Genomic DNA, 13,211 nt, shown 5'->3' with positions numbered 1-13,211 from the left:
TTACACACACACGTGTGTGCAACTTACAGAATGATAAGAATGCCGTTTTTCTGTTCTGGTTGATAGACCAGTTATTAAACGGGGAAGAGAAAAGAGCAGGAGAGACTTGTAACGGTCCAGCTGGAGTGCCCTTGAGAGCCACCAGAGGGCACTCCACAACAGACTATTGTCATTCCCTCACAAACTATATTTCCCATAACTCCCGGCCTGGACTCATCATCCCTGATTGCATCCACCTGTGTCTCATTACCTTGTTTAACTCGCCCTATTATAGCCTGGTTTTCACATTCATTCACTACGAGCGTCTGGAGGTCATGCGGCGCGAATGATGCGTTTATCGCGGCAGACGCGAATTCGCCTCATTCGAGCATCCAGTTTGCGCGAATTATGCGAATTGAGCATCTGGCAAGTGACGTGCGAATGATTTTATTTGGTGCTTTTTGTGCATTCACGCGTTTGACGCGAATTCGCGTCTGAAGCCCGAGTTGAAAAATCTGAACTTTGGCGTCAGTTCGTGCCGTGTTAACCAATCAGGAGCCTGCTTGCTGATGTCACGTGGTCAAGTAAAAACAAAGTAAATCTTCGGAAGCACCACTGGTGGCGGCCGTCATCCAGGCGCAGCGCCTGGAACAAATGGTGAAACTCGCCAAACTGGGTACGCCTCTGGAGGGTCTGGTGAACCCAAGTACGGTGACGATGACCTCTATGCCGCTGTTCTGCTTTCCAAAGCAAATACAGAGCGGTAATTCTCTCGAGGAACGCTCGATCAACATCAGCTATTTTGCAAACAGACAAGCGCCTAGCACTTGCCCCTCCACAAGAAGTGGTTTTCGCTTGCTTTTTACGTTCGTCAATTTGTGGATTTGTTTGTTTGATTGGCCTGATTTTCTGTGCTCTGACCTTTTGCTTGTCTTTTACTACGGCTGTGGATTACCCTTTCATTAAAGCACTGCATTTGGATCCTCATCCTTCGTGTCTCGGAGCAGTTCGTTACATCACTTGATATACATGTGCCACACTGATTGATCAGTTGTGTATAGAACACTAGTTTAGCGACACGTGAGATTCTTTGTATTTTCTGGTTTGTAGTAAGAGTTTATTTGGGGCGTCTTCGACGCTGAAGATCGTTTCTTTTGTTTTAATTTTGGGTTTTTGGTGAATGTTGATTTTAGTTAGATTAGAAATTGATTTTGTTTATATATAGTAAGATTGGTTTGTTTTGTTTCTTTCTTTGATTTGGCACGGTCTAGTTCTTTTCTCTTTTCCTCGTTCTATTGTGAACCTTTTACTTGGTTAAGATTTGTAAGTAAGTTGTACACTTATGTAAATAAGTATCTTGGGGTATTCCTCTTTTCATCTCGTATCTCACTGTAATAAATGATCACTTTACCTAAATTTTACTGGTTTGTGTGAGATTGTTTTCCACTACACGTTCAGTGTTCTGATGTTGCATACATTATTCTCCCTCGACGTAAGAGGTTTGTAACAGTTGGTTTAGTCAATCTTTAGAGTAAACTCAACTTAAATATTTAAGGTTAATTTTATTAATTAAGTTTGAATTCGGGTAACAAAGCTAACTAAGTCTTAACAACAATATCGTTGCTTAAATGGTTTGAGGAAACCGATTGCCTTAAATGGTTTAAGTTAATCAAACTCAGAGTAATAAAGTTACATAAGACTAAGCAAAACTTATTGGCATCTAGTTTCCTCGAAAGGGAACACATTATAGTGAGACGAAGAGATCGCTCAAACCTCCTCACATCGCATTAATTGCATAATTTCGTGGAAAATAAATAAATGCGCTGAAATGTGACGTAAACATGATATTTTGTCAATTGTTCTTCATTTCATGATATATACGATGACAATCTCCATGCATGCTTCGACTCACAGACCTGTGACACATCAATACAAACATCACCAACTATTCAATTCAATTCAATTCAAATTTATTTGTATAGCGCTTTTCACAATACATATTGTTTCAAAGCAGCTTTACAGAAAGTGCATTTCAGAAATGTACATAGAAAAATAAAGTTAGTTAATCATGTATTAATTCAGGGCATAACATCGCTGGCGTTGAGTCATCTCTTCACAGGCGTTGAGTTGAGCTGAGCACAAGCTGAGCATCTGAACAAGAACAAAGATCGTAGAATATAGTTGTTTTATGCATTCTTGTAATCACAAATAAATGGAGGCGCAACTGTGTTGTCTTTTAATGTGAAATGAGTCATTGTAGGCCGTATATTTCATCAACTGTGTTTGTTTGGTGCAACCCGAAATCTATGCGTTCACCACAGACTTTACACCAGCATCAACTCTTCTTCGTTTGGATCACCCTTGTGGATTATATTTTTTCAACTATTTTTTTCTGAGTGAGTTATTCGCTGTGACGAGACTGTGGTCGCGGCGACTGAACTGACTTTGAACTGATCTTTGAATTGCAGGGGTTACATGTTCCTTATATTCATTACACCCACATTATCTATATTCCCGTATTATCAGTTTGTGTTTCTGTGTGGACATTTTATGGACTAAGTTGATAGTAAAGGACTCTTTGGAGCTGTTTTTGGGTGATTGTGGCGAAGGCCTATTGTTGATTTCTGGTGTGGTTGTATTTGTCATTTAAAACGTACTCGGTTACTAACGTAACCTCGGTTCTCTCTAGAAGAGGGAACGAGTACTGCGTCTTAGCTAAGACGCTGCGGGAAAAGTCTCTTTTCACGAAATACTGAAGCAAAAAATTATCCTTAATTTTGTAATATTGTAAAGCGCATTTGCAGCAGCATACAGCCATAGGCGAGACGGCTCGCTCGCTCATTGGCTGCTCTGCGGCAACTGCATAAGCCTATCGAGTGAGGGCTGATGCAACATCAGACCAATGAGGGCGCTTCGCGCCCTCCTTGCCACTTCCCGCCGAAACGGGCGTGGCCTAGCCCTATAAAGGTAGCTCGAAAAGGCTGACTCACTTGATTTATTTCATCGCCGAAGCGAACCAGAGTGAATCGTACGCACGGCAGAGAACGCAGTACTCGTTCCCTCTTCTAGAGAGAACCGAGGTTACGTTAGTAACCGAGTACGTTCTCTTACGAGAGTTCTCTCGTACTGCGTCTTAGCTAAGACGCTGAGGGAACCCAATGTAAAACGCCGTGCGTGCAGGGATCAAACACCAATAAACCTGGAAGCGAAGCCCAGGATTTACAGTGCACAATCACTAGAGGGACTCACAGAGAGTCCTAGAACAGGAGGGGGAACCCTCCGTCCCCATATATAGCAGCGTCCGCAGACGCAATAATATGACATCACATAGTCAAGGCAAGAGCCTGACTAACGTGGGAATGTGGGTCTTACGCAATACTGCCCATATGACAGTCGGCAGTGTGCTGCGCTTGCGATCTCAGTGCTCCAATCAGACTACTGATTCAGCTACACCGACAACAGCTTAGCCTGTAAGGCGGGAACCTCTAGGTTATAAAACCTGATAAATGTAGATGGCGAGGCCCAACCTGCACCCATACATATATCCTGTAAGGATATCCCACTAGACCAGGCCCACGACGAGGCGACGCCTCTCGTGGAGTGCGCTCTGACACCCAGTGGGCACTGAAGACCCCTGGAAGTGTAAGCTAACGCTATGGCGTCAACTATCCATCTGGATAGGCTTTGTTTCGAAACAGCCATTCCCTTGGAACGTCCACTGAATGAGACAAACAGCTGCTCAGTCTGTCTGAAGACAGCAGAGCGAGACACATAAGCTCTTAAAACCCTAACAGGGCAAAGAGAACTTAAGTCTCCTTCCTCTTCCGACACCGGCAGGGCAGACAGGGAAAAAAACACTTTCACTCTCGAGGAAGTCCCCAGGCTTACACCTGCTTGGTACCAGTCGTTCACTGTCCAAGGTTTTAGAGCTGTAACACAGCTCTGATTGACCTTGAGACGCAGCCGACCGGATATCCACGCTCTGCGCGGTACCCGCGCTTTCAGCCAGAACTGCAAGGGGCACATGCGGAGCAGGCCCAACTGAAGAACTGGTGATGCTGAGGCCATGAGACCTAGCATCTTCTGAAATTCCCTGAGCGGGAAGGTCGCGCCGCAGTGGAGAGAGCTCGCTGCGCGCTGAATGTCCAGCGCACGCTGTGGCGACAGCCGCGCCGTCATAGACTGAACTATACCCAAAAACGGGATCGTTTGACTGGGGTTCAGTGAACTCTTCGTCCAGTTGACTCTGAGACCAAGTTTCTCGAGGTGATCGAGTAAAATGGCCCTGTGCTCCACGAGCTCTGATCGTGATTGAGCCAGAATCAGCCAGTCGTCCAAATAGTTCAGCACTCGCATGCCTCTGAGTCTGAGAGGAGCGAGCGCTGCGTCCATGCACCTCGTAAATGTACGAGGCGCCAGGGACAGGCCGAACGGCAGGACTGTTATACTGGTATGTCTGGCCCTCGAAGGCGAATCTCAAGTATTGCCTGTGACATGACGCTATCTGTATTTGAAAATACGCGTCCTTCAGATCTATTGACATGAACCAGCCTCCTCTGCGAATATGCGCGAGGATTTACCTGGTTGTAAGCATTCTGAAACTGCGTTTCGCTAATGCTTCGTTCAGCTGTCTTAGATCCAGTATGGGTCTGAAACCCCCGTCTTTCTTGCCAGACAGTATCTGCTGTATAGCCCCCCTTCGCTTTGAGCTTGAGATACAGGCTCTATAGCCCCTTTGCTCATCAGTTTTGATATTTCGGCACGAAGTAGGTGTGCTACTTCTGAATTCACCGTAGTTTTGACGCGCGCTGTGAAGCGGGGAGGGCGTCGACAAAACTGTAGCGAGTAGCCTCTCTTTATAATGTCTAGCACCCATTCCGAAAACTCTGTGCGACAGAGGTGCTTCGGTGTGCTGTAACGTAGGCGTTATGCCTGTGACATTCGAGGCGGGGAGCGCGCTGATCACAGTGGGCAGAGCGCTCGTCCTCGACCCCACTACGGTGCTTAACTGAGAGAGGGAGGGCTGAGCGAGTCTTGTGGGACTCATGTTGTCTGTGAGTATGTGTGGGTGTAAGCGGGCACATTTACTGCTTTTGACGCGCTGTCTGCCTGAGCAGAGCGAGCGTGCACAGGTTTCGTTTTACAGAAACCACGTGACACGTGTGACATAGTGTTTGTGGCACTGGGGAATGTGCACATTTACTATGTTGGGTGCGCGATCGACCTGAGTCGAATTTATGGGCACGAGCCCCGTGCTTGTGTGTAGCGATGGGCACTGGGCATCAGCACTACATTTATAGCACCATCGGCCGTGGCCGGGACACCAGAAAATACATCCCTATGGGATATTTCTGGGTAGCCGTAAAACAGCTTTTGTGTGCAGGCAAACAGGCACGGGTTGTAACACGTGGTCGTCGGCTGCAAAATACATATCTGCAGTCGCCTCTCAGGGCACTGGCAGAGCGACTTGTATTTGGCGGCATAAAAAAACTTTTTGCCTCCAGACCTGGGTATCGAACCCGGGTCGCCCGCGTGGCAGCCATATAATCTACCACTGGACCACAGTGATTTTCAGACACACTCGACCTCGCCACGGTGTTTAACCGAGTGAGGGAGGGCTGGGCGAGTCCCGTAGGACATGTAATGTCTGTGAGTGAATGTGGGCTCGGAAGAGCGGACACATTTACTGCATTGAGCGCACTGTCTGCCTGAGCAGAGCGAATGCGGACAGGCTTCTTTTATAGAAAAACCATGAGGCATGCAGAACATAGTGTTTGTGGGCACCAGCAGCGGGCACGTTACTATGTTGTGAGCGCGATCGACCTGAGTCGATTCTATGAGTGCGGGCCCTGTATGAAGGGCTGTGCTTGTGTGTAGGTATGGGGGCATCTTCTCTACACATATAGCACCATCGGCAGTGGCCGGAACACCAGAAATACATCCCAATGGGATTTTTCTAGGTAGCCGTAGAACGGCTTTCGTGTGCAGACAAGCGGGCACGGGTTGTACCACGTGTTCGTCGGCTGCAAAAATTCACATCTGCAGTCGCCTTTCAGGGGACTGATAGAGCGAATTGTACGTGACGGCATAAATTTCTCTGCCGTCAGACCTGGGAATCGAACCCGGGTCGACTGCGTGAAAGGCTATGAATCTACCACTGGACCACAGAGGAAGACACATAGGCTTTCAGTTACCGCGAGTATTAACCACACTAGCGTTTGTTGCAGGCATGCGTGTGTAGCACAACATGCAATACTGATATTTTCAGACGCCTGGAAAGTGTCAGAATGTGAGAAGAGTAGATATCGCCCGGTTTCAGCGGGGCTAAAACACTCCATTCTCTTTTCGCCAGTGACGCACGGGAACCGTAGAAACGGTGTTCGGTTGCAGGCAAGCGGGTACTACGCGCTTGCTGACTGCAAAAATGCACCTCTGCAGTCGCCCCCGGGGGACTGACAGAGCGGAGCATTGGCGGCATAAATATATGCCGCAAGACCGGGAAACGAACTCCGGTCTCCATGCGAAAAACCTATCATTCCACCACTGAGCCACAGGGGGATACAGGCTTTTGGTATGCGTTGAGCGTCAACATGTATTCTTCGGCGTTTGCTGGCAGGCGTGCGCTTGCTGCAAATGACATTTCCAGTCACCGACAGGGAACTGGGAAATGTAAGAGAAAAGAGGCCAGTAACTACGAACACACTTTTCTCCTTTCGCCGGTGAATGACGCGCAGAGGCAGGGTAGTTTTTCTTGTAACGTAAAGAAAAACTAACCCCGACCGTCCGCTTCCAGGAGGAGCAGCCTTGGAGAAGGATGCCAGGTGAGTCCTCAGAGTCACCATAGGCAATCGGCTCAGAGTGAGGGCGGTCGCCGTCAGCGAGCGCGAGAGCTGCGAGATCCTCTAGGAAAGGGGGGCATCTTGAAAAAGACGCCCGGCTCTTTTAGTGTAAAAGGTACATACAATACACATTATACACAGAATATATAAGGATATAGGCGCCGGAATGCGCAGCAGGTACGGCAGTGGAAGGCGGCGCTGGCCAGCGGCTTCAAGTGGCTCGTCCCGCTGAAGTGCTTCTCAGACGACGCGTTGCTTCTCTCGTGATCCAACGATGCGTGAGCTTCGCTGAAGAGATGAAAAATCAAGTGAGTCAGCCTTTTCGAGCTACCTTTATAGGGCTAGGCCACGCCCGTTTTGGCGGGAAGTGGCAAGGAGGGCGCGAAGCGCCCTCATTAGTCTGATGTTGCATCAGCCCTCGCTCGATAGGCTTATGCAGTTGCCGCAGAGCAGCCAATGAGCGAGCAAGCCATCTCGTCTATGGTGTATGCTGCTGCAAATGCGCTTTACAATATTACAAAATTAAGGATAATTTTTTGCTTCAGTATTTCATGAAAAGAGACTTTTCCCGCAGCGTCTTAGCTAAGACGCAGTACGAGAGAACTCTCGTAAGAGAACATTTTTTGGTATGCATTTGTTTTGAACTGTTGTTTGGCAAATAGATTTGGATGTGATTCCCCCTTATTTTTTGTGTTTCATTTTGTCTTTAATTTGAAGTGTTACAACAGAAAGCTGGAAATGTCCATCAATGGTGGGGAAAGAGTAAATAGAGTCATGAACAAAATATTACAATAATAGATTACCACAAATTAAAGAGGTAAAAGTAATGTGAGTTGCTATAAGTAATAGAATAGAACAGAGATAATAGAATTGAGACAAGCATTAATATAGTTAATTTGACAGATAAACCTCACATAGAAAGATCTAGTTAGTTCTTTCTATCTCTCCATCCAGACATTAATGCTGTACCTCAGATCAGTTGATTTCACTGGTTTGTCCAGAACAGTCACTCTTCATGGACACACAGCTGGACTCTGAGTTTCATCTCTGACTGCTGAATCGACTTATAATAGAATACAGTTAATCATTCATATAGAAGATTTAATGTGGAGTTGGCAATAGATTAAAGACAGCATATGGAATGTATATCCTGCAATTCTAAATGAAAATGAAAACATGATTAACCATTTTATTACTGAAAGGTGTCCATAGATTATGAATGAAAATGAAAATGATTTTAATTTAACATTTAAAAGTGGCGATGCATCATTGCTTTAAAATAAAAAAGAAATAAAAGACAATAGATGATTTAATTGTGAATGTTACTATAATCAAAGATATTTGAATATGTTTGGTGGGCTGAATTACTCAAATTAAGTCATTAAATAAATATTATGTATGGAGATGTTTGTAGTAGAAGGTTTGCAGTATAAATGTCACTTCTGTAGAAACAAAAGTCGTCACCTTTATTTATAGAGCAGTTTTTACAATACAGATGTTTTCAAAGCAGCTTTACAGTGAAAATAATGCAACAAAGTGTGTTCCTGCTGTACAGCAGATCTAGAAGAAAATACTGTCATAGTACAGCTTAAGTAAGTTCAGTGCTGATTCATTTCTGTTGTAAAAAAGTTATTACTTTAGTTAATTTATCTATACAGCCGCTCTGGGGAAAACCGTGATGTCATCGTCCAGCTCAGTTCAGTTCTCATATAATGGTGTTAATGCAGATCAATAATATTGTTGAATATTGAGTGTCTCCAACTAAGCAAGCCAGAGGTGACAGTGCAGGAACTCAAACTCCATCAGTGACAGAATAAAGAAGAAAACCTTGGCAGAAACCAGACTCAGTCGCTCAGTTCTCCTCTGACCAACGGATGAACAGTGATTATGATTATGATTCAGGCATTACAGGTCAGAGGTCAGATTGGATCTGAACATTCAGAATATGTATCCAGTTTCATCTGGTTGAAGGTTTCCTTGTTTGAATTTGGATGTAGGATTGGATCATTCTGTTAAGTTACACACACACGTGTGTGTGTGATGATCACTGTGGGTTTGTGTCTGTTGATTCTGTTGAATGTGATTGTGTCTGTAGAGGCTCTTTATTCTCCATCAGCTCATCCAGAGAAGGTCAGACTAACATCTAGAACCTGTAAGTAAAACACAGACAGTCAAACGTGACATTATTGAATTATCCACTCTAGAAAAACTAAAAGAAACTACTTAGATGATTAAGTGAGAGATTATAATATAATACTGTGATACACGATTGTTAAAGCTGTTTTTAAACATTCAGATTTTGATTTTGCTTCCAAGTCACCATGAATGATGACCCTTGACCCTTATCTATAATCCTGTATGGCTGTCCTCTTTCTGTGTCATTGGGTCAGTTTTATTTATGATAAAGAAACTAGTGATAAATATTTACCATTATCTTTTATTGCAATTGACATTCTCTCAAAATATATCATTTAGGGATAAAAAGACAATGATAAAAGCAAATATTGAATTGTTTGGGAAAAAAAAGAAACTTGAAGATATTTATTTGTTGCTATATACTATTATTAAAAAATAAATGAATTAAAATCTTATTAAACATGTTTATAGTGAGTAATTCACCATCACAATGAAAGTAAACCAAGAAACTAAATTAACTTTCAATTAAAATATGAACAGTTTTAATCATTACTACAAACCAAAGTGTCTCCAGTTTATAATGTGGATCCTCCTTCAGATCAGAGAGCGGCTTCACATCTGAGTCTCTTAGATTATTCCCTGACAGACTCAGTTCTCTCAGGTGTGAGGGGTTTGATCTCAGAGCTGAAGTCAGAGCAGCACAACCTTCATCTGTAACACCACAATACCTCAACCTGTAGAGAACAATGACACTCTTCAGTCTCTCAGTTCAGGATCTACAGCTCAGATAAGCAGAACTTCACAATCATAAAGAGAGTGTTAATTTTTTTTTTTTATGCAAGTACCCAAAAATCATCAACATATCTGTACATGAACATGGTTGTCACATCTTTACATCATCCAGTCATGTTTAATCTATCATTAATATTGTAAAATAATGTAAGACAAATTGGAAAGAATCTAAGGAAAATAAAATTAACCTTCCCATTAATAATGTCACAGTAGATTTTTTTTTTTTTTTTTTTTGTATGGCAATCATTATTTACCATTAAAACAGAGGACTATGTTGAGACATGTTATACAATCTTACCACAGTTTCTCCAGTTTACAGTGAGGATCCTGCAGTAGATCAGAAAGCTGCTCGACTCCTGAATCTCCTACTTTATTCCCTGACAGACTCAGTTCTCTCAGGTGTGAGGGGTTTGATCTCAGAGCTGAAGTCAGAGCAGCACAACCTTCATCTGTAACACCACAATCACTCAACCTGTAGAGAACAATGACACTCTTCAGTCTCTCAGTTCAGGAAACACTGATATAAATGATATGATATATTAATTTCTACTCAACAGATTTGTATATGAAAGCAGTTGTCACCTCTTCACATCATCCAATCATGCTTATAACTATTGTTGTGGAAAATATGCAATTGTCCTGTTACAAGTATGTCTTTTTGTAATCTAGTCAACCAGTAAATAATAAAACTATATTTAATTGAAACTAAGAAGCTCGCCTGCTAAAAGTCTTTGATTTTTGATGAAGAAGTCTTCTGACCTATAGATTGTGAGTATGAAAATTCAGATGCTTATGATTTAGGACAGATTTGACGTACTTTACCTAACCTGAGAATAATCAACATAAGGATAAAAGTGTCTAGAAATACGGACCATAAAAACTATTAAAAGTAAAATGACCTCAGAAGTTTTGGAAAGAATCCACTGAAGATTAAACATCCTTTTCAGTTACTTGATAATAAACTTTTTTTGTATCAGTGTTTCCCATCGGTTGAGAATTTACTTGTGGTGGGCAGGGCGAAGTGCGCTTATTGAGCGGGTTCAGAATAAACTAGTCAAACAAAGGTTTATGAAATCTATTTCTTACAGAAAATACTCAATATCCTTAACAAATAATTTAGAAATAATGTAGAAATTCATATTATGCATAAATGCATAAAATTGTACTACAAGCTTGAACAAATATTTTCATAATGAATACTATTAACAAAGTTGACAGTTTCTGTCTGAGCAATTCATTTTTCTCTGCTTTGAAAACAACTTTCTAAGGCCTGCCTGTACGGATCGGCTTCAGGGTCAGGTCCGTTTACTAATGCTTAAGCGTGCAGCAAGGTGCTCTCCTTGAAGTTTATTTCACATGTCAGATTTGATCTGAAATAGAACAAACTTACATAGCCATTTTGGAAGATAGCACAAGAGAAAATTAACTAACAATTTTCAAATTGTGCTTTCTTGCATAATGGTTTAAAATCACTTACCCTGTTCATTGCTGAGAAGTCTCACTCACAATTTAATATTGTTTAAGGCCATTTCGCGATTTCAGTCTATCTATTGTTTAGTTTGTTGTTTAAATGGATATCATATATAGACCAGTGGTTCTCAACTTTTTAGAGCGTTTTTTTTATTTTATTACAGAATCAATATTAACTCAAAATAAATTGCTTTATTTTTGCCCTTGCTTATATATGAGGTTGACAGAAGTTAGCCACTTTCGTTTCAACAGAGGATGAAATGTGTCATTAGGCTTGTTCGCCTTCATATAGCTCTGCGCAGACCGATCGGCGGCTGACTTGAAGCAGGTTAGAAATCTTGTCCGACTTGAGACAGCGCCGACGCCTTGTGACTGTGACGTATGCCATCAAAGTACCACGAGAGCGACTCGAGAGTAGCCGGAGTTTTCCTCATAGTATCATTATGACCGCCGCTAGCGTAGCTAGCGAAAGCGGTCATATAGGGATTGTCAAAGTTTTTTTTTTTTTTTTTTCTGTCATCTACTGAATTTTTTCGTCAACGATACCAGGGACACCGAAACACCGGGTAACATGAAATTTGGTGGGCATGTAGCCCCACTAGACTTTTACGGAAAAATTTCATTTGTTCCCCGGGGGCCACTCCCCCCCCGCGCTGGGTCCCCCCAAACCCAAAAAATGCAGTTTTTCCTAAATAACTACCTGAACCGTGGCACCGAGGATGAAGACATTTTTATGGTATGTTGGTCTTAAGGGCCCACATCAACCTAGCCCATAATCGATTGTCAAAGTTTTTTTGTTTTTTTTTCCCGTCATCTACTGAATTTTTTCGTCAACAATACCAGGGACACCGAAATACCGGGGAACATGAAATTTGGTGGGCATGTAGCCCCACTAGACTTTTACGGATGATACTGTCACTAAGGTTGCCAACTGTCCCGAATTAGGCGGGACGTCCCGTATTTTGGGCCTAATTTATTTGTCCCGTGCGTGACCTCCCGTGTCCCGTTTTTTGACAAGCTGATAAACCACTGACTGATACAACAGCAACAGCAGCAGTGCTGACCACGACACTTGAGAATGATCACCGACACCTGTCATCATCCAATCACAGCTTTTTTTAATCACTGTTTTGAGACAAATCATTGTTTGATTTGCGAACATCCTCTGCCGTCTGGTCGCTTCCGCTTCAAGCCGGACTCGTCTCGCGCTAACGGTAATTTCCTTTCACTGTCCACGTTTTGATTTCGGCTAATCAATTTTGGCGAATGCAAACAACGTGATTATTGTTCATGAGTCTAACATCCAGCTACGCAAGAAAACATGTAATCTACCTGAGGGAATAATATGCTCAAAAAACATTTCTGATTATTATTAATGTTTTAAAGCTTTTAGAAAGTACATAGAAAGCTTTTGTAACATTATCTTAACTGTCACTTTTGATGAATGTAATGCATCCTTGCTGAATAAAAGTAGGCAATTACTTTCTTTATTTTTTTTCCCAAAAAATAATCTTACTAACCCCAAACTTTTGAACTGTAAGCCTAGTGTATAATGTTAAAAAAGCTTTCTATTTTAGATAAATGCTGTTATTTTGAACTATGGTTTGTTTGTAATGTGACTTTTTTCATGTATGACATTTAAAATTATTTTTAGAATTAAATACATAAATAGGTTAAGCAATACAAATGTGTTTATGTCTGATAACCTTTTAAACACAAACTTAACTGCAGACCCTGAAATGATGTACACTGTGTGATACAGTACAAATATTTTGAGTGTCCCTCATTTTCCTATAAATAACCATGATTGTCCCGCATTTTCCTTTTCTGAAGTTGGCAACCCTAACTGTCACACACACACATGCAGGAATACAAACAAACGCAAGCATGCACACACACTGACATCCACACGCACAGACACACACCCATACACACACATACAAATCCACATGCACAGACACACACGCACACAGACACACACATACACAAACACAC

At 42.4% G+C, this 13,211-nt stretch overlaps 1 protein-coding gene across 2 annotated transcripts in view; it reads right to left on the bottom strand.

The window, feature by feature from the left end:
- Positions 1–8,262: 8,262 nt before the first annotated feature.
- LOC311093944 (protein NLRC3-like) overlaps positions 8,263–13,211 on the bottom strand; it is a 40,523-nt gene continuing 35,574 nt past the window's right edge. For both annotated transcript variants that reach the window (XM_084131634.1, XM_084131635.1), the window contains exons 7-9: positions 10,045–10,218; positions 9,515–9,688; positions 8,263–8,968 (exon numbers count right to left, since the gene is read on the bottom strand). In XM_084131634.1, coding sequence (XP_083987760.1) covers positions 8,962–8,968; positions 9,515–9,688; positions 10,045–10,218 — 355 coding nt within the window. In that variant the 3' untranslated portion in view covers positions 8,263–8,961. The remainder of the gene's footprint in view (positions 8,969–9,514; positions 9,689–10,044; positions 10,219–13,211) is intronic.

The sequence above is a fragment of the Abramis brama genome (genome assembly GCF_963993115.1).
Source record: "Abramis brama genome assembly, chromosome: 12".
NCBI classification, from domain to species: Eukaryota; Metazoa; Chordata; class Actinopteri; order Cypriniformes; family Leuciscidae; genus Abramis; species Abramis brama.
This window is presented reverse-complemented; position numbering and strand designations above follow the sequence as displayed.